The sequence below is a fragment of the Neomonachus schauinslandi genome, chromosome 3 (genome assembly GCF_002201575.2).
Source record: "Neomonachus schauinslandi chromosome 3, ASM220157v2, whole genome shotgun sequence".
NCBI lineage: Eukaryota > Metazoa > Chordata > Mammalia > Carnivora > Phocidae > Neomonachus > Neomonachus schauinslandi.
Window position 1 is genome coordinate 190738118 of NC_058405.1, and position 23738 is coordinate 190761855.

Below are 23738 nucleotides of genomic sequence, written 5' to 3' on the forward strand. Positions count from 1 at the left end.
GGGGGGGGGGGGAGACAGGCTCACACCTCCAGGTACGCCCGCCCGTGTGCGACAGCCCACGAAGCCACGTTCCGCAGGTGCTTGGAACGTAATCGAGGGCTCACCACGTCTCCCTCGGGAACACGTCTCACGGGGCAAAAACATGCCGTGGGGCTCGTTCCTCCTTTAAACCGGGCCCGCCGGGCTGTTCAGACGCGGTGAGCTAGCCCGACTGCTGATGCCACTTGCCGTCAGCGTTGCGTGGATGGGGGAGCGCCCTCGGGGGGCCACAGAGCTTGGGCTTCGAGCAGACGGACATGCCACCCTACGACACACTTGTGAACAAGAGATTCCCTATTGCACACGCGTTTATTTGCGTGTTGCCAATGGTCCCCGGAACCACCAGAACTCTTACTATTGTGGGAAACTCCTCCTTCCTACCAAACTAGGCGTTGACGAGAGCTTGGCTTAGGGTGAGATATAGAGGAAAAACAGATTAAAAGTAAATTGTACAGTCGTTGGTTTGTGGGGTCTAAGTTCTGCCGTGTCTTTCTAAGGAGTGGCAGGGCCTCCCCAGGCTGGCGAGCGGCCGCCCTCCCCTGCGGGATGTTCGCGCCAGGCTTCTGCCTCGGCGAGCTGGGGTCCAGCGCAGGGGACGGCTCGGAGCGGCCTCCAGGACCTCAGATCCCCTGTGGGTGGCCTCCCCGGCGGCTCCTCACCCCGAGCCCATGAAAGAGTCGGCCAGTCATCCTGTAGATGACTTTTTCTTCATTTCCGAGATGTACTCTAGACGCTGGTCTGGCCTCTCTTTGAAAAATCTTTGTGTGCTTCTGTAATGATTCAGCCCAAAGTACTCCTCGGCACCACTGCTCCGTGTGAGCAGACCCTGTGTTTCAGGCTGTCCTCATCCTGCCCTGTTCTGCTCCGCTCTGCTCTGGGTCTGGCTCTGGGGACCTCCTCTGTGATACGACTGAGCACGTGGCTGGCCCTCGGTGTGATAGGTGCTGCATCGTCCTCGGGGGACGGCACATGCCCGATGGACACCAGGAAGGGAGAGAGCCTCTGGTCCGCACCACACCGTACATCTTTCTAAGAACACCGTTGTCTTGCAGGTGGAGATACTCGGCTCCCAGAGAGGCCCTGGTGCCCCGATGTCCCTCCTGTGCCTGGCTTCCGTGGCCGTGAGGCTCCGTCTCTGGGTAACTGTTCTGTCTCCTGTAACAGCAGGACTGCCACGCCCCACCGGGCCCGGCTCACCTGCGGCCCCCCTGCTGTCAGCTGTCCCCAAGGTACAGCCGGAGGTTTATGCAGAAAACACGTGCACAGAGTCTGGTAAGGGTCCTGGAGGAGCCCTTCTGGGTGCTGAGGCAGGCCCTTGGGAGGGCTCTAGAAGGTTCTAGAAGGCCCCAGCAGGGGTGAGGGATGGTCCCAGCCAGTAGGAGATGGGCTTCCGGGATACTTCGGTCCAGCTGGTCTGGACCTCTTTGCTCTTTAAGGACGTACCTCTGTCAAGCTGTGTTGTACGGAGGTGGCTGTAGAATGTATTTAACAGCTTTTGAACTAGGCTTGTATTTCTGAGGATGTAGACACACGTGCGGCTCCGTTTGAGTGGCTGCCTCAGGCCCTGAGAATGTTCGTGGGGGGCCTGGTAGACCCCTGCTACCCGGCCGCACACTGTCGTGCGTGTCGCCGCCCGCGAGTGGCCTCAAGCCCCCAGTCGGTTAGGGATTCCGGCTGCCTTCGAAGACGCACTGGACCCGTGTTGATCGGGAGACTGAGTCAGGGACACGGCATCATTCTGTGTTTCACGGGAATCAGATATAAAGACACTGAGTCTTTCAGTTCTAACACAATTTAGTTGCGAATCCAAGCTTCCGTTTTCATGCACTCAGTTACCGGAGGATGTGGAAGCGGTACGAGACACTGAGAGCGTTGTCCCCATTTCAGTTCCTGTGCACAGTCCCCAACATGCTCGTGGGTTAGAGCGCCACACTTCTGCCCGGCGCTCCGGACCGGAACCCTCCCACCCTCCGAGAAACAAACTATGTCGTCCCTTTCACGTGGGAACGAGCAAAATACTTCAATCTGCTGAGGGTTTATCTTAAACAGGAATGTGACAGGCATTTTAAAATTAAAATTCGTCTTATTTATTTAAACTATTTACTACTACTACTCTTTTAATTCTTGGTGGGCAGATTTCATATCCGGATGCCGAATGAAAAGCCTTCTCCATCTGTAGCTGCCTCGGGGTTTACTTTTTGTAAAAAGTGTGGGGCCCAGCAGCTTCGTGCTTGCTTACCTATTGCCTCTGCAAACACTGAGAAGCATCACCGTCCTCCAAGCCTTCAGGAAGCAGTGGGCCCCGTGGTCACGCCTGCCTCCGCCGCGCCCTTCCGAGGCTGGAGCCCACGCCCCACCTGCACATGCCACAGACGGGGTCCACGAGCGGGCAGGTGTCTTCCGCAAGCACACTGCCAGGGGAGTAAGGAGGGAGCCGAGCCCACGGGGCAGAGATGTGAGGGACAGGCCCGTCCGATGCTATGTGAGGCCCCGGTTTAAATCCTGATGAAACCAAACCGAGTGTAGAAACGACTGGGACGATCTCAGTGCTGGCTGGATATCTGATGTTAGGGGACCATGAGGTTTTAAAGCAGGATGCGGTGTTATGTCACCTTTAAGGAAAAAGTCCGTATCTTTGAGGGATGCCTACTGAAATACATACCCACGGAGGATGTGCATCTGGGGCTTGCTTGGAAGCCAGCCTGCCCGTGGGGAGGGGTGCAGACCGAGCACACTCGGGGGTGGGCCAGGGGACACGCGGGATCTCGGGGCTGCTCTCTGCACCTCTCTCATGTTTGACTCTTTCCATTAACAAGACAGGGAAGAATCCCAGGGTGAGAAGGTACTTGAAACTTGCACTGGACAAGGGACCGGCACCAACATATATTTTAAAGCTCTACCTCCCAACTCTCACAACCAACAGGTGAATGGGCCGAGAAGACCGAGCCCCAGAATGAATCGTTCACTCCACCTGTTTGTGGAGCTCCTAGTATGTTTTAATCTCTGGGGAGACAGGAGTGACCCTAAGAGGTTCAAAGCTTGCGTTCCAGTGGGCAAGGCCGACAAGCCGGCAGAGAACGACCACGTCCGGGGCGCGGGCCCAGCGTCCAGCCTCAGCAGGGTCAGCCTGGCTCCTGTGCTGGGGAGTCTACGGGGTGGGAGGGAGCAGGGGCCTGAGAGAGGTGAGTGAATTACCAGCATATTCTGAAGGCAAAGCTGCTGGGGTTTGCAAGAAACCCTACTAAGCCCGGCCAGGCCAGGCGGCTGGTTCTGCCCGGTGTGGGTGTGGTGTGGACGCCCGTGGCCACCCTCGCTCCCTGAGTGTGGACTGGCCTCCTGACTGGCTTCTGAGTGATGGCACCTCACCGCCGAGAGTGGGTGATAAAAGGCCGTGGCCGTCTCTGGGGTGCGCTCTCCCTGCCTCCCCCGCTCTGGGGGCCGGTGGCGAGGCGGCCCTGAGGAGCGGCCCATGTGGCGAGCGAAGGGGGCCTGCCCACCACCGGGGGAGTGCGCTGGAAGGAGGTCCCCCACACGAGCCCCGCCGACAGTGTGACTGGCGCCTGGGGAAGGACCCTGAGCCAGAGGCGTCCCGCTGAGCCGCACCCGGGCTCCTGCCCACAGCACGCGGGCCGGTGACCACCTGGAGACCCCACGTTGCTGTGCACCGTGTTTATGAAGGAGACGGCCGGGCAGAGGGAGAAGCCCGGCTGTGAAGCAGGCCGGGACCCACGAGGAGGGGAGAGAATGGTCCCAGCCGGCCCCCGCCCCCCCCGCCAACGGATCAGTCACTGAACGTGGGGGCCCGGAAGGGGTGCGGCCTTCGCTGGGGGTGTGGGGCAGTCACTTGGGGGTGGCAGTGTGCTGCTGGGGGCCGGGCGGCCGAGGGGGGTTTGCAGACTCGCTCCCTCGGGGGGCGGCTGCGAGTGTTTTGGGGAAGAAGATGGAGCAAGGACATTTAGTGAGGAGCTGCCCACAGGACCCACTGGTGTGGGCAGAGGGTGCCAGGTGCACTGTGGGCCTGGGCCCGGGGGGCCACATGTGTGGGTTCAAGCGAGTCCTGGCCCGCGACAGGGGGGCCCGGGGTGGGGGCCCCGGCGAGAGGCAGCGAGGACGCGAGCACACGGCAGGAACCAGAGATGCTGTTTTATTTACACCACAAGAGCGACAAGCTGTCTGATGAGGTACAAAACGCTGGACTCCGGGGCAAGTGGAATGGAGTCGGCCGTCAGAGGAGGACACCGTTGTCGGGGAAAACCCGCCCACACAGAACAAAACGAGAATGAGAAAACCGAGAACAAAATCTCCAACTCCACTGAGCAAAAGAAAGAACCATTGGAAGGTCCAGACGATCAGAGAGAACGGATTACATCACAGAAGAAACAGGTGGCCGCCACCGCGGCGGACCCCACGTGGAGCGTGCTCAGGTGCCACGGGGGCCGCGGCACCGCGACCCGTCTGCGAGAAGCTCTTGGGTGAACAGGGTCAGCCCCCTTATATATATTATATATACGTCTCATAAACTGGAGAACAGCGCCTCCACCGTGGGGTACACACACCGAGAACCCAAACAAACAAACTGTCCGCTTTCTTCTTCTTCCACTCGGAGACGCTCAATCCCGTCGGACTTGGCCGTGAGCCGCGTGGGGAAGGAGCGCGGCTCGGTGACCAGGGACACACGGCCTCCTCCGGACGCCAAGTCGGACTGTGAGCCACGGCGCTCCCCCTGGCTCACGGCCGCGCGGCTGCAAGTGAACTCTTAGCCACGCGTCATCTAGAAGCAACGAGAAAGTCAATACAGCTGTGCGGAAAGGGGCGCTTTCGGGCCACGGGCCGGACCGCTCCTCCGTCGGGGTCGTTGGCCGCCAGCCCGCCGGGCCCTGTGCAAGAGCAGAGGGCACAAACGAAACGAATGCCTCCAAGTCAACTGAAGAGAGACGGGCAGATCGCCTTGACTTCTGTGTCGTTTCCCTACAACACTGTTTCCACATAAATACAATAAACTCTATTATTGGTATGTCACAAGTGCTAGATAAACTTTTCTTCTTAATATGACAAATGTGTTAAGTAGTCCTTTTTAGTTTTCTTACAATAAAAAGTACAATTTCTTAAGAATAAGTTCAAGAAGACGCAAACGTTCCCCCCCACCCCCGACTCGCCTTCAAGGTTTCGTGTGGTTTTACAGAAAAATTCCCATCTTTTGTATCTGCAAATGTCGTGAGAGGGGAACCAAAAAAGGCATTTTTTTCTTCTTCCCCAAAGCTGCCGAGTTTGGCGTGCAAAATCTGTGTACAATATAAAGACATGCCGGTCATAGAGTCCATGCAACCTCCAGCTGTAGGAACTTAAAAAAATATATTCATATATGTTTATATATATATTTATATATGTATCAATGCCCGTAAAACACGTGGGCCCAAAAGTCTACAAAAAGAATGGAATGAGCACATGGCTGTGACCAGTAAAGAAGGAATGTTCTGATTGAAAGTAAAACCCAGAAACGCTGCCGCCGGCGCCGCGTTTGTGTCCGAGCAACGCCCGGCGGTCCTTCCTCTGGAAACAGACTTTTAAAAGAAGTGGAGAAAAACTGAAACACTCTGACAAAGTGGCCCTTCGGGGCCGAGGGGCTGGCGGCCGCCTGCTGGTGGGGCTCGGGCACGTCGTGGCGCGGCTGGAGCTGAAAGGGCGGGCGCCCCGTGTCCCGGCGGCACCGTGGGGTTTCCCACGAAGGGACATAAAGTGCTCGCTCGCTGACCCCTGGCTGGCCAGTGCCCCCGAGGCCTTTGCAAAGGAAGAAAAAGGCTAAAGGTGCCGGGGCCAGAGAGGGCAGGTGAGGCGCCCTCCCTGACGTGGGGTCCCGCAGACCCTGGGGCAGGCCCTCCGCCGCCCGCGCTGGCGGCGGGCGGCGGGGAAGGGCTGAGTGTGTCTTCAAAGAAAAGAAAAGGCTACACGGTAATGCTTTAAGCACGTCTCTGGCGCTGGAGTGAGCTGACCAATGCAGCATGCTCCCCTGCCAGGCCTCTCCGCGGAGGGCGTCTCCCCGAAGGAGACCGGGAGTGAGCCCGCCGCGGATAACTCCCTCACCCAGTCACCCGTAAAAAGCGTGAGATGACCTCTTCCTCTCTAAGAGCCACGGCCGGCAGGCGGCAGGGGGGTCCCACAGGCCGTGCAGGGGCCGGGCCCTGCTGCCGCGCTCATGCCCCGACGGCCCTGACGGCCCCGACGGCCGACGTGGATCCCACACACCGGCGCCTCCCGCCGAGGTGGGCTTCTGAGCAAAGTGGGGTCAGTGGGAGGAGAAAGCCACACAGGCCCCGAGACCTTCTGTCCTGCTCTGGGACCGCCGTCCTGGGCCTGACCACCAGCATCCCGACGACCAAGCCAATCCAAGAATTTGGATTCGTTTGGCCGGAAGTCTGGCTGCATCAGTGTCTCCTTCAGAAGCTACCCTGTGAACGGGACCAAACTCAGGGACGCGGCTCGGGGTTCCCTCCTACGGGAGCGCTGTGCCTGAACCCAGTACATGCTTTGGAATGAAATTGGTGGCTTCAAGTGCTGGAAAATAAGTTACCAGTAAAAAGTGACGGTCAGTTACTGTCAACGAGAGAAAGAGCGAGGACTGGCTGCCCTGGTCAGGAATCTGTGCTGTCCCTGCAGGCTCGCCAGGCAGCAGGGGCCCCTCGATTCCCCGCAGCCACAGGTTCCAAAACCCGGGGCCTGCTGCGTCCGGCCAGGACCCCGGCCATGCGGCTGCAGCGGAGGACACCCCCAACAGGTGTGGGCCTCACTCGGGCCCCATGCATTGCTGACATGCTTTAAAAGGTCTTTGGAAAACTGAATTTTAAAATGCTGTCCTGACAACGCGGTCAGAGAAGTTGAAACAGGAGTTTCGTGAGTGCTGACGGCCCGCGGTGTCTGGCGAGCGACCCTGCCCACAGCGCGGCGGAGGGGAGGACACAGCACCCCCGTAATACTGCCGATGTGGGGGGAAGAGGAGCCCCCGGTCTGGACGCAGCCGCGGGGACGGAGCCGGGACAGACGCCCTGCTGGCGTCGCCGTGGAGACCGCGCGTCCCCCGACTCGCACAAGCTCACTTTCCGAAAATGGCTGCCACACAACACTGCTCACTGTACAGAAATGAACAAGGATGAAAATGATAAAAAAACACAACCTTTAAAGGTTAAAAAAAAAATGTACAAGCAAGAAGTTAGAAAGAAAGAAATCTTAGACATTGTTACCATTCAGGAAACTGCTAAATGGTGAGAAAAAATGTAAAATTCACAAAACAATGCTTATTCAGGATCTCTTTGTGAAAAATTCATACAAAAATCAACAACAAATTTATATCCTTTGCTATAAAAACTCATTAGGTACATATGTGCACGGAGGCTTGGAGCGGGAGGGGTCCTGTCCGAAAAGAGCGGAACGAAAGCACACACCTGCTGGGTAGCTGCCCAGCGGCGAACGTGTTGGCGATCTGAAAGCTATCCAATCTGGAGTTCAAAAATACGTGAATTTCAAACGAGATCCCTTTCCGTAAGCACCTTGATGTCTAATTCACAAGTCATTCATTCGCCAGGGACCTTTACGATCTGCATTTATTATATATATATACTCTTTCTATAAATGCATTATAAATATTTTATCAAGATTTCATAAGAATCAAGTTTCTTAGCTTGGAATACATTGGAATATATATTATACATATATATATTTATTTATACCTAAAATTTAAGCAATACTTCATGCTACTTGCTTTTAATAAAAAGCATTCCGATCATAACACTGGAAGTGTGCCTAGGACATGCTTCACAACCAAATGGAGATGCTCAATTGTTATAGGATGTACGAGAAAAGAACACTTTGGATTCATTTAAAATTTGTTGGACTTCAAAACCCCCAACAGTATTTGCCACTTTGCTGGAACTACCTCCGTTTCTCTTAAACAGCACTAAAGCGAACCCGGGCCTGCAGGCCGGCGGCCCCCAGAGCCCCCCACCCCGGGCCAGCACGCAGCCACAGGAAACTGTCCCACCAATTCCTGCTGTTTATTTTTTTCTTAAGGCATTGTTCCTCAGACGTCAGAAAACCCAGCCACAAAAATCCATCAGAGCAATAAAAAAAAGGCACAAACTCGCATCTTCCGATGGCTTGGAGAAACCAAAGCCAGTTCCCGCAGGCTCCCGCTTCGGTGTGCGTCCAGCTTTCCCCCGCACGCACCGCCCCGGCCCCCCGCCCCGCCACAGGCCCCGCCGCACGCGCCGCGGTGCATCGCTGGGCTCTGGGACGGGCCGGCGCCCGAGAGAACGTTCTCTTGAACAAAAGAAGCTACAGGATGCGTTGAGTGGTTTACACGGAGACTGTGGAATTGTGGGTAATAATCAACTGTAAGCACCAGTTTTCATCGAGTCTGTTTTGTATTATTAGATCTTTGATTTGCGTCTTCCTTCCCTCGTGGCCACGGAGCGGGCAGCTCTGCCGCGAGCCGCCACAGGCTTCCTTCCTCCGCGGCCTCCGTCGAGGGAGCCGAGAGCCCGGCTGCCAGTGGGTCCCGGTCCGCGCAGGGCTGCCCGCCGGGGAGCCGGGCCGGGTGGGCGGAGGCCTCCCCCTGCCGCTCCAGCCGCGGTCAGAGGACGCGGGCAGGCCGCACACAAACAGGAGCTTTGTCGGCGGAGCTTCAAGACGGGACAAACAAACAAGAGGCCCGCAGCTGCGCGGGAGGCTACAGCGGCGGCTCCTCCTCCATGGGCTCCTCGTCGGGTCTGCGGCGGCGCCGGGCACAACAGAGACACAGAGCCCGCGGGGTGAGGGCAGTGCCAGCCACCGGCCACCCGCCCACCGCACCCCGCCACCGCCCCTGCCCCGGACGGCGGTCGGGACGGGGCCCCGCTCGGAGCGAAGGCTCCTCAACGGTCCCCTCGGGCCTTTCACGCAGCAAGAGGCGGCCGTGGCGGGACCCCTGCCCTCCATCCCTCCATCCCTCCGTCCCCCGCCCGGCTGGCCGCGCACGAGGCAGGGCTGCGGGGAGAAGCCACGTCCCGCCCACGACAGCCGAGGCCCGGGCTGTGGGCAGCAGGGCCCACCGGCGGGGCACAGACGCTCACCTCTTCTCGGCGGGCTTCACGCCCACGGACAGCGAGGCCATGGCGGTGACGGTCTCGGCTTCCTCGTTCTCGCACTTCTGGGCCTCTACCAGCGAGCGCCCCACCGTGGAGCAGAGACGTGGCAGGGAGCGCCAATACTGGCCTGAGCGGAGAGGCCTGGTTACCAGGCTCCCCCCGCTCAAGCCTCCTCATGGGCGCCCTTAGAAGCACATCTTCCAGGAGCCAGAAGCCAGGGAGCACCTGGCTCACAGCTCACAGCGACTGGGCCCCTGGGAGAGGCGGCCAGCGGAGTCCGGTCCTCCCTGAAGCAGGGGCGCCTGGGATGGGCCGGGGGTCTGGGGGGCCTCAGTGTGAGGGGAACGAGCAGGGGGGCCAGGCCGGAGCTAGTCACTCGGTGTCTGCTCGCACACGGGGATTCTCAGCGGGGAGGCTGGGGGGAACCCAGCGTCTGCACTGGGGACCACAGGGCAGACCCACCTACGGGACAGTCTCAGTGACTTGGGTCACCCCATGCCCCCGGGCGGCCCAGGCAACTCACTGTGGATTTCAATGACTTTCTCCATGGACCGGACCGCGTTAGCGTTGGGTCTCTGCTGTAAGACCTTCTCTGGGAGAGGATCAAGCTAGAAAATAATATATAAATACACAGTGAATGTACAGGGTGTCAATCCCCATGTGCATTACAACGGGACAAGGTCGGTTTCTTGAGTGTATTTGTAGACAGAGACGAAGAAAAAGCCAAACATGGCTTTGCTATTTACCGCACGATTTTTTTTAAACAAAAGTAGATTTATTTTCTTTTGAGATATTTTCCCAGGGGACCGCCAGGTGTATTCGTGAGCTCCTGCGTGAGCGGACACCACATCCAGGAGTGGGCTGGTGCAGAAGGATGTCTGCTTGGGACCCACTGAGACACCATCTACGCCATCACACAGCATGAGGGAAATAATGAGAACCTTTGGAAATACCACTTTCACGTCTGTAGTCTTACAAATAAGAATGCCTGAACATCCACTGACGATCTTCTTCACAAAATGGGGAAACGGCAGAAGAAAAAAGACAGTGAGTGGAGTCTCTCTGAGGGGGGCCCTATGCTCCCAGTGGCCCCTTCGGCGCAGACCGCAGAGGATAAGAAGGAAGCATAAGCCAGTCAGAGACCCACAGGGCACGCCGGGGCGTCTGCAACACGACAACTAAGATGCTTGGGGAAATACATGATGAAAACACAAGAATAATTTAAAAAAACTTTAAATAATTAGACAAGCCTGTAACACCAGGGGAGATCTGCTGGGTTCCAGAAGGAAGCTGGAACTGCCTGGGATGGTCACATATCCTGGGACAGGCTGGGGGCCGTGCAGGCCTGTGTGGGAATGACCACAGTCCTCCCAGGGATGAGCCAGGCTCCTGCAGACGACGTACCCGCAGACACCTGGCGGGGAGAGGTTTGTTCTTAGCCTGGGCTCTGCAGAGAAGGGAAGCACCGGCCGCGGTCTCCCTGAGAATCTGCCTGGTTCACACGCCATAAGCGGAGGGGCTGGGTGCCTGGCAGAGCAGCCGTGGGCCCCCTCATGAGGCTGCTGCCTCGTGCTTTCAGTTCAGTTCCAGAATGCTTGAGTCCCCAGCCAAAACCATCATAAAACACAGAAGTCAGCCAGTGCGGTCTGGGCTCCAGAGAAACCAGCAAGGTCTCCAACACCACCCTCCAGTAAAAGGAGCCAGGCTCCCGGTCTTTTCCGAGGCTGGGGCACGGCAGATTTTAGAAGAGCCTGGCATGTCCTGCAGTACCAGAGACGGAGGGAGCGCTCAGGAAATGACAGGCGGGCTAAAGGGACGCACACGAGGCCAGGCGGGAAAGAGACCACGGCACGGTTCTGGACCGTAACTCAGAGCGTGGAGTGTTCAGGAGTCTGCGCTGATGACCGAATAAGTAACAAGGAGGAGACACATGTTCCTCAAGAAGAATTTCACATAATTTGTGTACACACGCCCTCTCCAAGAGGTGGAGCGGAGTACCTTGAAAAACAAGACATACACTGAGGTAGAGTCTACAAAGTACCTGACTGGTGTTCTTTGCTGAAAATTATCAACATTTCAAAAATGACAACCAAGGGAAGGCTGAGAGGCTGCCACAGCCCAGAGGAGAGTAAGGACATGGAACGGCTGGACGCACAGTGGGGTCCAGGATGGGGACCCTGCCACGGTGAGGGCAGTCGTGGGAAGGCGAGTGAAATCCGGGCATGGTCTGGCCTAGCAGGGCCGGGTCAGGGCTGGCTCCCGGGCTGAGACAAAGGCTCCACCGCGGTCAGATGGCACCGAGAGGAAACTGTCTGAGGGCCTATGGGAGCTTGGGGGCCAGCTCTGCAACTTTCCTCTAGGTCCAAAGCTACCCAGAATTAAAAGTCTAGTAAAAAAATGCAGATTTGGATCCTCAAAGACTGTGATTATTGAAATGCTCAGTTTTAAACTATAAAGTATGTTTAGTATGTATTAAAAATAAGAGACAAATGTAGGATTACTGAACTGAACTGGAAGATTTGAAAGAGAGCCAAATAGAACTTCTAAAAATGAAAATGCAACAGCAGGAACTGGAAACTCCTATCAGCTAAGGAGAACACCGGTAACCTGGAAGCGACAGCTGAAGAAACGACTCTGGATGCACTGGGGACATGGGGAGCTGGCAGAGGGGGAGGGTCTGTGTCCCAGAGGGTGGGGGACGAGACCCGAGCAGGAAGAGTCACACGACACGCCCACACCCAGGTGCTCCGGGGCGAAGCCGCAGAGCTCCAGGGATGAGCAGAGAGCTGGAGAAGAAGGACAGTCTGCAGGGGGACGCAGCCCGCCAGCCACCAGCTCCCGCATGGCAGAGAGCAAGACGGTGTGCGGTCGCTTCAGAGCGTCCAGAGAGAACATGACTGTCGGCCACAACTGTGGCCCTGTCAGTCAAGAACGAGGGCAGGGGCGCCCGGGTGGCTCAGTCTGTTAGGCGTCTGACCCTTGATCTCAGCTCAGGTCATGATCTCCGGGTTGTGAGTTCAAGCCCCCATGCTTGAGTTCATACCTCCATGCTGGGTATGGAGCCTGCTTAAAAAAAAAAAAAGAACGAGGGTAAAATCACAATTTGAATAAAGGCAAACAAACAGGGGACGTTGACACTGGTGTCCCTCTGCCAGGAAATGAACGGGGTGTGCTGGAGGCACAGTGGTCCAGGGTGGCGGTCGGAGAAACAAGGGGAGATGATGCACACGAATGCAGGAAAGGCCACGGACACAGGGACTACATTAAACAACAATAATGGTGTCAAGTCAGTGACTACGAAGGAAGGAAGGAAGGAGGGAAGGAAGGAAGAAAGGAAGGAAGGGAGGAAGGACGGAAGGAAGGACAGAAGGAAGGAGGGAAGAAGGAAGGAAGGAAGGAAGGATGGAAGGAAGGAGGGAAGGAAGGAAGGAGGAGGGGGAGAGGCCAGTCAGGGACCGCACACACACCCCGGGAGGGGCCGGGGCGGGGGCTGCCCAACGGAGCCAGTAAACACAGGACAGTGGCCGGCACGGGTCCGTCTCGGGCAAGCAAGTGACTTTTCGGTAAAGCCACGTCCAAAGGGGTGTGCTGTGTTTGATCTGCGGCCCCACGTGGGTCCGGGTGGCGTGGGGAGGGAAGAGGCCACTGACCGCGTCACGGGGATGTGCTGACATCTGTAAGGGTCGCCGCTGGCAACCGGCAGCCGTGTACCTTCCCCCCAGCGGAGGGGACGGGCACCATGTGGGGGACCCTCAGTCATGGGGACGGCAGAAGAGGGGAAGCACGCAGCACAGAGAGACGCAGAAACAAGTCTGGAAAAAGCAAAGCCACGGAAAACGAGGCGCAACCAAACCCACCGTAAGGACCAGTGTCCACTTAATGGGCAGCCCGTGCACTATCGAGAAAACCCATCCTGGAATCCAGCCTCGCGCTGTTTATGGAGGAAGCAACTGGACAGGAGGTGGCGGGTTCCCCGCACGACACGCGCAAACGGAAAGGACGGCTCTACACGGTGACAAAAATGCCCATTCATCAAAAGGATGTGATGCTTTAAAGTCTGTGCACATTTGGTAAAATTGCTTAACACGCAGGAAGTGAACGTCGCCAGAGCCAACGGAGGTGAGCAGACGCGCCACGCGAGGGGGGTGGCACGTCCTCCTCAGAAGGAGCAGACGGGGTCGGCAGAGAAAACCAAACGTGAAGGGCACCACGTGCGAGCCTGGGCGATGGACAGAGGTGTGGGGATGGGGCGGAGGAGGCGCGCTCCCTCAAACGTGCGTGGACGTCTACGCAGGCAGACCGCTCCCCCCACGATACCACCACACCTGTTCTTAGCACAGCGTCTGTCAGAAACTGGGCACAAATGAGAACCATGCGGCCGTGAGGTTGGAAATTAAATAGCACAGTGATCACGGGTCCCTGGAAAGCAGGAAATGCTTAGAAATGAAAAGCAATGAAAATGCCACGTACCAGCGTGCGAGGTGCAGCCCATACTGAGCCTAATGAAGACGTCAGAGCAAGTAGGTGCTCAGTTTAGGAAGGGAGCAAGAGAACAGTCCTGGGGAAAGAAGTAAAAACACAGAAAAGGGGCAGAAACAAATTCTGGAAAGGGAAGGCTACTGTAGCTGAAAGCTGATTCTTTGAAACGGCTTAACTGGACAAGTTCCGATACGACTGGGTAAGGGAGCCACCAAGGCACAAATGTGCACCAGCAGGGAGAAGGGCCGCAGCATGAGTGCGGAGAGGAAAACCGGCCGAGGTGGGTGAATCTCCGTGGCCCCGGAGAACTCTCGCAGTCAAGGAAGAGGTTACTCTGATCCTGCGCTCACTCCTCCAGGGGTCAGAAAAAGAGGAGACGCCTAACTGTCCATCAGTCCGTCCACCCACCCACCCATCTGCCCATCTTGCCTTTCATCCACCTACCCATCCATCCAATTTCCCCCTCGGGAATAAACAGGAAAAATACGGTTTAGGAGAAACATGGGCCAAAGCTGTGAACTTCACTAGAAGAGAAAGTCTAAGCTGCCAACAGGCACCTGGGAAGATGCTCAGCACCAGCAGCGACGAGGAAATGATCCGCCCCGCCCTGGGTGCTGTTCACCCCTCCCACTGGCAGAGCTCAAGTGTCAGGATGCCAAGTGTTGCCGAGGCCCGGTGCAGGGAGCTCACCCCAGCCGCCAAGCTGCAACAACCCGCTGGGTCCCAGGCAGGACAGAGACAGCTCTGCTGCCCCCCGCAGCTGGGACCCCTCGCGGGGACAGTGATCCCCGAGAGCGGCCTGCCCAGCCAGGTCCTCTGTTGAGGGCGGTGAGGAGCAGAGCGCAGGCTCCGCCCCGGCACGAAGCCCCACCCACCGGGGCGGGGTCATCAGAGCTTGCTGCATCCTGCCTGCCTGTTCTGCCCAGACTCTAGTATTTGTCAGAAGTTCAGTTTTAAGAACAAAAAGGGTTTTAGGAACATAACTCATTCCATAAATTATCACTCTGAAGCAGAGGGGTGCATCAGAGCGAGGGGGGCGCACCTGGCTCAGCTGCTCCCCCGTCCCGGGGTGGGGGCTCCCCACGGCCCGTCTCCCAGCGGGACCCACACTCCAGGGCAGCTGGCCCTCTGGGGTCTTATGTCACCCTTCCCCCAACACCCTCTGCCACTGTCAGCTCCCCCGTCTCGAGCCACCCCGGGGGACTGGCCGGCCCACGCATCAGTGCCGCAGCTGGGCTGGCAATGGGGGCTGGCTCGTTCTGTCCCTAGCACCTGGCAAAGGCCGCTGGAGGGTGGAGGCCTCACCGCGTGCTTGCACAAGGGGCAAACAAGGAAGGAGGGTCCTTACCCCGTGCCGGCAACCTTGTCCGCTCTGCCTGTCATGCAGTTACGTGGAATCCGGGGGAGACCACGACAAACCTAGGGCACAGTGCCCTCCCGGGGGCAGGGTGCTCAGAAGCCCGAGGGGAGTCTCAGGAGGAAAGGGGTAAAGGGACAGAAAGGCAAGCACAGTGAGCAGCGGTGATGGCTGGTTTCCACGGGGTCCAGTGACGACTGGGAGAGCGGAAGGGGTCAGCACGAGGCTGCGATGCGGCTGAGAGTAGGAGCCCCCAGACAGTGCCCTGCAGGCTGGCGCCTGGTCAGCTCGCCCCACAGTCACGCAGCAACCGGCGCTGGGCTCTGCTCCAGGGCCAGGGATGTGACACAGACTGCTTCTAGGCTCGACTTAGGAAAAACGGACCAGGACAGGGGAGAAACTTCATGACTCAAAATACTACCCCCTTACTAGTTGGGATTCTATTCTTTCATTTAATATATATCTTCTGGGCAGCCCACTAAATGCAAATCCCTGTTCTACAAACTTGGGGTTTGTCAGTGAACAAAGCAGACACCCATCCCCCAGCCTTACAGCGTCTCCTTCCCGGGGAGGGACCGCCAGTCAGCTAAAACCATACTGGATGAGTAAACCCAACAGAATGTCCAAAGGTGCTGAATGCCATGGAAAAGCACCGAACAAGGTCCTGGGACACGGGGTGCGGGTGGGCAGGGTGCTATGTCCATGCAGGGGGCAGGGGGGCCCTCACTGAGCAGGTGACCTTTGAGCAAAGAGCAGGAAGAAGCAGGACAGGTGAAGCCCCGGCTCCCTGGGGAGCAGGACAGGCTGTGGCCAGGCAGGGGGAGGGGGCAAAGTGCTGGAGGGGAGGGGGCAAAGTGCTGGAGGGGAGGGCGGGTCCGGCTGGTGCAGAGCAGAGGGGTGATCTGGTCCATCCCTGGCAGGCAGCAGTGACTCTCCCACAGGCAGGGTCGAGTGGGGGTGTAGGCGAGGGGAGTAGAGAAATGAGAGTCGGAACCCACACTGTGGAGGGGTCTAAGGGGCAAGAGAGGGCGGCCCTGCTAGGCGCGTGGCCATACCCCTCACGGGCCAGACCTCTTGGGGTCTTTGTGACCTGGAAGGGGAGCTCAGCTGGAGAAGTAGGTCACTTAATGCCAGAGCATCGCGCTCGGGCTGTGGGCCTGCTCTGAGAGCTGGCTCTTCTGAGGGGAACAATGGGCCGGCTATAGGCAGAGTCCTGTCCTGAGCGTGACAGACAGGAGACTCCAAGGCGACCTTCATGCCGCGTCCACCCCCACCTGAGTCTGCAGACTTCAGAACCAAACTGGAAATGAGGCTTATCATGTTCAGTCTTTAAAAAGCTGGCCTTAGCAGAAGTGGGCAGGAAAACACTCAGAGACCTTGGTCCAACGTTGAGGACGAGAAAACCGCCCCACGCAGACCACACTTGGTCCGGTAACAGCTGCTCAGGGCTCCCGCTGTCTTTTTAGGTATGCAAATCATTTTCTGCTCCATAGTTTCAAAGGGCTCACACTTTAGGTGAGAAGGATCGACAGATGACAGCATCCTGACAAAAAGGTTATTAAAATACGCCGGCAGAACTTGGGTCCACGCTCATGCTTGTCAGAACGCATAGAACTCTACGTGCTTGGGAGTACCTGCGCTGGCCAGGAAAACTTTAGCGATGGCGGAGCCAGGCCCCCGTCCTCGGGGGCACCTGTCCCATCCCCACTGGGGGCCTTTCTCTGGCCGGCACCAGGCGGCCAGAGCCCCTGGGCTGTCACACAGCCAGGTCCCCGGCCCACGTAGGTCACACAGCAGGTGCGCCTGCCCCTCCTTCCATCCAGAGGACACAGAAGACGTCACAGGAGGACCACGTGTAGCTGTGTGACCCCATGCCCACTGCACGCACGCCTGCCCGTGCCCACCAGGCCCTGCCCAGCCTCCCCTCGGCACTGCGCCCGCGAGCTGGCTCCTGCCTCTCTGTTCCCCGAGCGCCATCGGTCCAGCCAGTGCTTCCCCCACAGCCTCTTGGCCTCAGTAGGGCTGCTCCCCAGGGACAGATTTCAGTCCTCGTCCTCCTTCCAGGGGCATCAGCACTGTGGACCATGCCCCAGGGGGCTCTGTGCCCTCAGCCGCAGTCATGACAGTCAGCCTCTGGGGGCCTCCAGGGGCCCTGGGCCACCGTCTGGTCACTCTTTGAAGCTTCAGCTCCCAGCTCATGCCAGCGGCGTCCTCCGCCAGCTCCCTGCTGTCCCTAAGCATGTCCACAGCCGCTCATGGCTGGGGCCCAGGGGTGGCCCTGCCCCGCCCCGCCCCCCTGCTCCAGGCAGCACGCCGCCGGGAGTGCGTGCCGAAGTGTCCGTCCGACACACCGCACTCCAGCCCCCAACGGCTGTGGGGCAGAGGAGTGGGGCTCGGCCCAGCTTTCTTGCATCAGAAAGATTTTTAAGAGACCTTGATAAAACGAATGCTTCCTGCTCTTTGATGTGCTTAAGGAAAAGAACATTTTCTTGTTGGAGAAGCAAACACCCAGGAAGCAAGAACAGGCATGAGCTGAAAGCCAAGTTCTTTATTGTTATTTTAAAATAACTAGCTCTAAGAATCAAAAAGCCTCAGGACGGTTTGGATATATTACTCAATTGCCTTTAAACTCTAACAAAAAAGGGGGGAGAAGATTGCTTTATGTAAAAAAAGAGTGGGTGAAATGTGGACACTTCAAAAACAGACTGGTGTTCTATTCTAGAAGAGTCCAGTGCAATCCACCTGACCAGGAAGGAGACACGACACAGGGCTCCGGGGTCTACTGGGGACTTAGCTTAAAATGGACACCAGGCAGGACAGAAGGCTGTCAGGGGACAGCAGAGCCGCCTGAAGCCCACTGCCCACACCCCCATGGCCGGCCATGGCCCGCCCCAACGGTGGCCAGGGAGCACAAGCTCCGGACCCCACGGGGCACGTGGGTGCAAAGCAATTCCTCACGGGGAGCCAGGCCCTGGTGCCTCTGACTGCCGGTCCTGCTCACCCCTGGTGCGGAGGATCTCGACTCTCCTCCTCCAGCCCCTGAGCTCAGCCACCGCGGGCTACCGCCCCAGGAGGCCCGAGAGGGGTTTCCTCCATGACTGCTACTCGAAGACTGTGCCCACTCGGTCACCACCCTCCTCTGGGTGTGTGGGCCCAAGACTGAGACACCATGCTTTCCTCCCTGGTGCCACACTCCCCGGGGACACCTGGCCTTCCTCCCCTTGCCGGGCCAGCTCACGCGCAGGACACGCACAGAGCTGCCCGAGGATCTGACCCCAAATCAGGCCAGGCTCACCCAGGATCCTTTGCTTGTATGGCTGATGCCAGGACCCGCGTCCCGACCTCACTTCTGCCTCCGAACACCGTGTTGTCAGCTCTGTCCACGCTCAGCCTGGAGGGGCACAGGCCACGCACCTCATCCTGCTGTGTCCACAGAGGGCCTTCTGTGGCTCACCCGAGTCAAAGGAAGCAATGCTGACTGCAAATGGCTTGAGGATAGAGCCCTACATCCCACCACTGGAGACCTGTCTACACGTCATCATTCCACCCTGTCTTACTGGACGCAGTCAAATTTGATGTGTGCCTTCGAGGGCCTGCCTGAACCCCGCTTTGTATCTCCCGTCAGAGCCCTCCTCAAATGCCTTGCTGGCCCCACTGTCTGCTGCGTGTCCCCGCTGGGGGTCTAGGAGGGCAGCCTCGGGGTGAGCCTGAACCAGCTCTCGGAGACGTGCCTCCTGGAGGAACCCTAACAGGCGCTCAAGCTTCCAGGCTGAGACACTGCAGGGACGGGGCCCCAGGACGCGTCTGTGGCGCGTGAGACGGGCCTCAACAGGGGCCTTCCTAGGCCAGGCAGGGGCAGCCCTGCTCGGGGGAAGAGGCTGGTACTCATCATACCACCCTTTCCTGGGGCTTCGGGGCCGTCTGGCCTTGGGTGTCTCCCAACAGGGGTCAGTGCAGTGGGAGCAGTGCCCTCCCCACCGGGTAGTGTCCACCTTGGCCTCCCCGGCACCCACCCTCCAGGCCACTCTGCTCTCCAGCCTTTCCCTGGACGGGACATCAGGGGTCCTGGCCCGGGTATCCCAGCACTGCCCGTGCCCCGGGTGGCCTGTCCTCCAGCCTCATTTCAGGGCCTCGTCACGCGGGCTCCCTTGAGTCTTGGTGGTGACCAGCAGGAGGGTGACCAGCACAGGGACAACGGCACCCCCGCTGGACTGTGTCCTCGCCGGCTGCAGACCTGCACACGTCCGTTTCGTCTCCTGAGGAAGGGGCTGTGAGTCCCAGGGACAGCGCCGGAGCAGAGCTCGAGGGCTGCCTCCAGGCGTCCCGCACGTGGGCCCCGGGCACCTCCCTGCTCAGGCCGGGCCCTGCCTGTGCTCCCCGCAGCAGCAGCTGACTTGCTTCCGGGACCCAGGCGGCCACGCCACAGCAAGCACCAAGAGGAAACTGTGCTGTGAGGGGCCGGGACCCGCCCTCCAAGGGGGTCAGGAGGTAGGTGTGGGACCCTGTATCCAAAGGCCTGTGGATGGACTTAGAATTTCAGGAAGAGCACATTTCCAAAAATCCAAGTGGAAGCTACAGGTAAGTTCCATGTCACAAACTTCAGAGGCTCGGCCAGCTGCAGAGCATCCTGTCGAGGGTGGCACCTCCCCGCCTGATGTCCCGTCCACTCCCAGCTGGGCAGCTCTCCCCACCTGGAGCGCCAGCCAGGAGGGAGGGGCCCTGGCCCAGTGTCATTCCGGAATGTGACGCTCCCAGGGACTCTCTCCCTTGACCCCTTCACTCCCTCTCCCGTCCGGACCCTCTGAGCTCAGCTGTGCAAGCCAGCATCTCCCTGACGTGGTCCTGCGGCCCCAGTGGGGACATAACACAGGGCCCCCAGCCTGGGCATTGCCTACAGGTTCAGAACAGGGAGTCGGGGCTCCACGCCCCAGCCTGCAAGACCAGCACAGGGACACTGTCCCCAGAACTTACCTGAGAACCTCCCCGAGAACTGACTGTCCACAGAGAAGGAAGCGAGATGAGAATATTCTCAACACGACCCACATGCAAAGGTGAGCACCTTTAAAATACAGGATCCTGAGCCACGTTTACAGAGAAGAGGGCTCTCGGTAGTGCTCTTGCTCACCTCCTTCTGCCCTAACCAGAGAGCCTTGTCCAATGGGTGAGCATTAACCCAGAGCCGGAGCACAGTTGTAACAGGTCTGGGCCCCGAGCCCGTGCACGGAGCAGCCCCGGGCCCCTTGGTCCTCCTACCTCGTTGCCCAGCAAAGCAGAAACACATGCTTCCGAGGCATCGCAGATAGCCGTGAGGTCGTGGCCCCCCTCCAGGGCCAGAACGATCCGGCCGCCAGCCAAGCCCATCAGCTGCTTCGTCAGATACCCGAAACCTGCAAGAGGAAAAGGGAGATGCGAGCGGAGGACGAGGGCGAGCCGTGGAGCCGACGCCTGGCTGCGGATCAAAGCGCCCAGAAACGCATTACATCACATTACAGAGACCCAGGGGGCTGGCGCTCCGAAACACATAATAGAAGCCAGGTCTGATTGTAATAAATTCATTGAAGAATTTCAGTTTGGGATTCTTTTTGATCTGTTTGAGAGTAGGAATTATGGTTTTGGTGCTTTGATTTTATAATGCCGCAAATCATCTCGTTTGGGGGAAGGAAGGAACCCCAGGAGGAGCCCCTCAGCTTGCATGCTGGGACCGCGGAGGGGGGAGCATGAGCTCGTCCCCACGGTGTGCCCTCGCAGCATGGGGACCAGAGGCCCGGGGGTTCTGGTCAGCGGTGTGCTGAGCACATGTGTGTGCGTGTCCATTCGCGGGCACACGCACCACCGGGCGGGCCCCTCCTGGACTCTTACACCCCGCGTCTGGCGGGTCTGGCTTTCACGGACAACCACAGCGTGCCCCCTGCACCCACATCCCCTCCCGTCCACAGAGAGCGCCTGGCGGGTAATGGTGATTACCATCCTCACCAGAAGCGTCTGACGTTGATTAGAGCTGAACAAAACCGCGCCACCCTGGTCAGCAGCCCCGTCACCAGCTGTCACCAGCACACTGGGCCCAGGGCTGGGCGGCGCTCCTGGCAGCTGTGGGCCTGGCGAGACCGAAACCTCCCGAAGCCTCGGCTTCGCCTCTGTCTGACAGGAACAGTGACGCGGGCCCCGAGCGCACCTGGTCCTGCGCTTCACGGGAATGCACCTTCCGCAGAGGGAAGGTCCGTGGCCGCCCTCAATCGAGCACGTCTGGGGACAGCATTCTCCCACAGCATTTGCTCACTCTGCATCTTTCTGTCACATTTTGGTAATTCTCACGATATTTCAGACTTGTTCATTATTATTATTACGTTATGGTGATCACAACTCGCCTACAGCTCACATGACGGTCAGCACATTTTAGCAACAAAGTCGCTTTCGATGAAGGTCTGTACGTGGTTTTGCAGGCCGTCTAGCGCGCATCTAACACGCTACAGTGCACGGCTAACGTCACTCTTCGATGCACTGGGAAGCCCCAAATTCACCTGTTTTACTGCGGAGCTCTGGGGCTGAAGCCGCGCTATCTTGGGGTGAGCCCGTAAGGCTCGGAACTCGGACGGCAGCAATCTGGCCGCACGGAGGGGTGCTGGGCACCCTGCTCCCTCCTGGCCCTCTGCCCGGTCACTGCGTGGGCCACTGGGCCTCCGGCCGGGTCAAAAAAGCTCTGAGGTCTGTGCCAGAGCACGGCCCCCAGGAGAGCTACCCTGCGCGCCCTGGTCCACACTGGCCCGCTGTGCGCCCTGTGCTCTCTGGGGCAGCCGGTGCGGTCATGTTTTTAGTAAGACATGACGAGGAGAGTTTCCTCCCATTGTTACTAAAGGGGAGGCTTGAAATACAGAGCACACCTGATCATAAACACAGCAGAACCCAGACTGTGCCTGGGCCATCTGCAAACCCGACTTACATTTAGCAGAGAGGTTGTAGCCGCCGAGGGGTGTGGGGTGGCCCTCCACAGCGTCGAAGCCCGATGACACGAGAACCACATCTGGGGCAAACTCGTTCGCGATGGGCATGACCACGGTCCTGCAAAGGACAGGAGAAGGGGACACGGGGTCAGCTGGGGACACAGCCATGGAGGAGGGTGGATGGCCACTGACAGAGCCTGCCCTGGCTCCCCTCAAGGTCAGCAGGGCAAGGGCTCCATGAGGGAGCTGGGAGATCAACCCAGTGTGATCACAGCTCGTTTCATTGGTATCTTAAATGTCCAAACCGGTAAGCCCCAATATAAATGCCCATGAAGCCACAGCATAGGGGTTCTTGAGTAGACTCGTTGGCACGTTCGAGGCAATCTATAACCCCCACAGCACCAGCTGCCCAGGCTGCTAAAGGTCTCCCCGCCCATCCCTGTCCCCTGGCTGTCCTGGCTTGCTCCTGGGGGTGGGGGGCGCTCTGCTCACCCCTACGCTCGCTTTATGTGGCCCTGATTCAAGACCGGCACAGCCACCGACCGCCCCCGGTACCAGGGACCCAGAGCTGTGTGTCTGAGAAGGCGGGGGAGCCGCTGAGCAGCCCTGGCCCGGAGGAGGCCCTGGTGGGCTCCTTCCACCCACCCGAGGCCACAGCTTCAGCCACACGTGACTGGACGACCCGCACGCATGCGTTGGGGGGTGATTGCTGGGCCAATCTGACACCTGGGAGCGGTAAAGCGACAGCTGGTGATCAAATTTAAGAGAACAGACAGGTTACACGTGTAAACACCCACTGGGAAGTTCAGTGGTTTAGGGATACGAGGGAAACGAGGAAACCCGTCCACCTGAAAAGTAGAAAAAACACTTAACAGGAAACAACCACTCACGAGCATGCAGTCTGATTATATCCTATAAAAGTGCGCTCTGTGCCCTGCGAGCGTATTATGACGAGAAGCTAAACAACTTTGTCAGTTAAACTTGTTTTATTCCATTTTGAATGCATCACCACAGACTTCCAGAGTCTTCCTCCTCCCTCTGGGCCGTGTGCCTGCAGCGGGCTGGGAGGCGGCTCGTCATCACCCACGCGCCGTGCACCTCCGCAGGACTCCTCACTTGCTCGTGGCCATGGGAAGTCCGGCTTTCCCCATCTCCCGCAGGTTGGACCAAGTTTCTGCGACATCAAAGGGCTGCTTCCTGTTCCTGCAGCTTCCAATGGCATGCAGGTCCCGCTGCTCACCTCTGACTCAAGTCAGTCAAGTGGGTGTCCAGAGGCTCGCACGGGGAGATGGCGGCATGCCCCCGGCCCAGCCCATGGTCCCCTCCCACCCAGGTCAGCGGGAACACCAGGGCCACCGCGCAGCAGGGCTGGGACGAGAGCCTCCACAGTCTCTCATGCCTTGTAGTACCAAAATTTTATACTAATGTCTGCAAAGTCCACTCCATAAAGCACCAGCGTCGGCCAACAGAAGCAAAATGAACAGCTTTTCTGCTCAGAACGATTCCGGACTGTGATCCTCTTGAAAGTCCCTCTGGTTCCGGGGGGTGAAGTGATGGAAACTACACATAAGGTTAAGATCCCGCCGCCCATCTCTGCAGGCGGCACGGGACGCGCACAGCCCGATGCTCGAGGACCCCGCCAGCAAGCCCTTCCGAGAAGGATGTCTGCACCACGGGAGCAGCCTCCAGGCGTCCCTCTGATCAGGTCGGGCACGAGAAGGTCTGCCGTACCGACAGGCCCAACCGCACACGCGGGCGCTCTGCCAGCCGAGAACCCCACCTCTGGACCCTCACACTGGGCGGCCACAG

The 23738-nt window shown here is 58.5% G+C and overlaps 1 protein-coding gene across 5 annotated transcripts in view; it reads right to left on the reverse strand.

Annotated features, from left to right (window-relative positions):
- Positions 1-4167: 4167 nt before the first annotated feature.
- HDAC4 (histone deacetylase 4) overlaps positions 4168-23738 on the reverse strand; it is a 261521-nt gene continuing 241950 nt past the window's right edge. For 3 of the 5 annotated variants that reach the window (XM_044913778.1, XM_044913777.1, XM_044913776.1), the window contains exons 22-26: positions 21929-22047; positions 20245-20378; positions 9679-9763; positions 9141-9282; positions 4168-5015 (exon numbers count right to left, since the gene is read on the reverse strand). In XM_044913778.1, coding sequence (XP_044769713.1) covers positions 4829-5015; positions 9141-9282; positions 9679-9763; positions 20245-20378; positions 21929-22047 — 667 coding nt within the window. In that variant the 3' untranslated portion in view covers positions 4168-4828. Of the gene's footprint in view, positions 5016-7153; positions 8799-9140; positions 9283-9678; positions 9764-20244; positions 20379-21928; positions 22048-23738 lie in introns of those variants that run through there. The other 2 variants (XM_044913780.1, XM_044913779.1) reach the window with 1 other exon arrangement.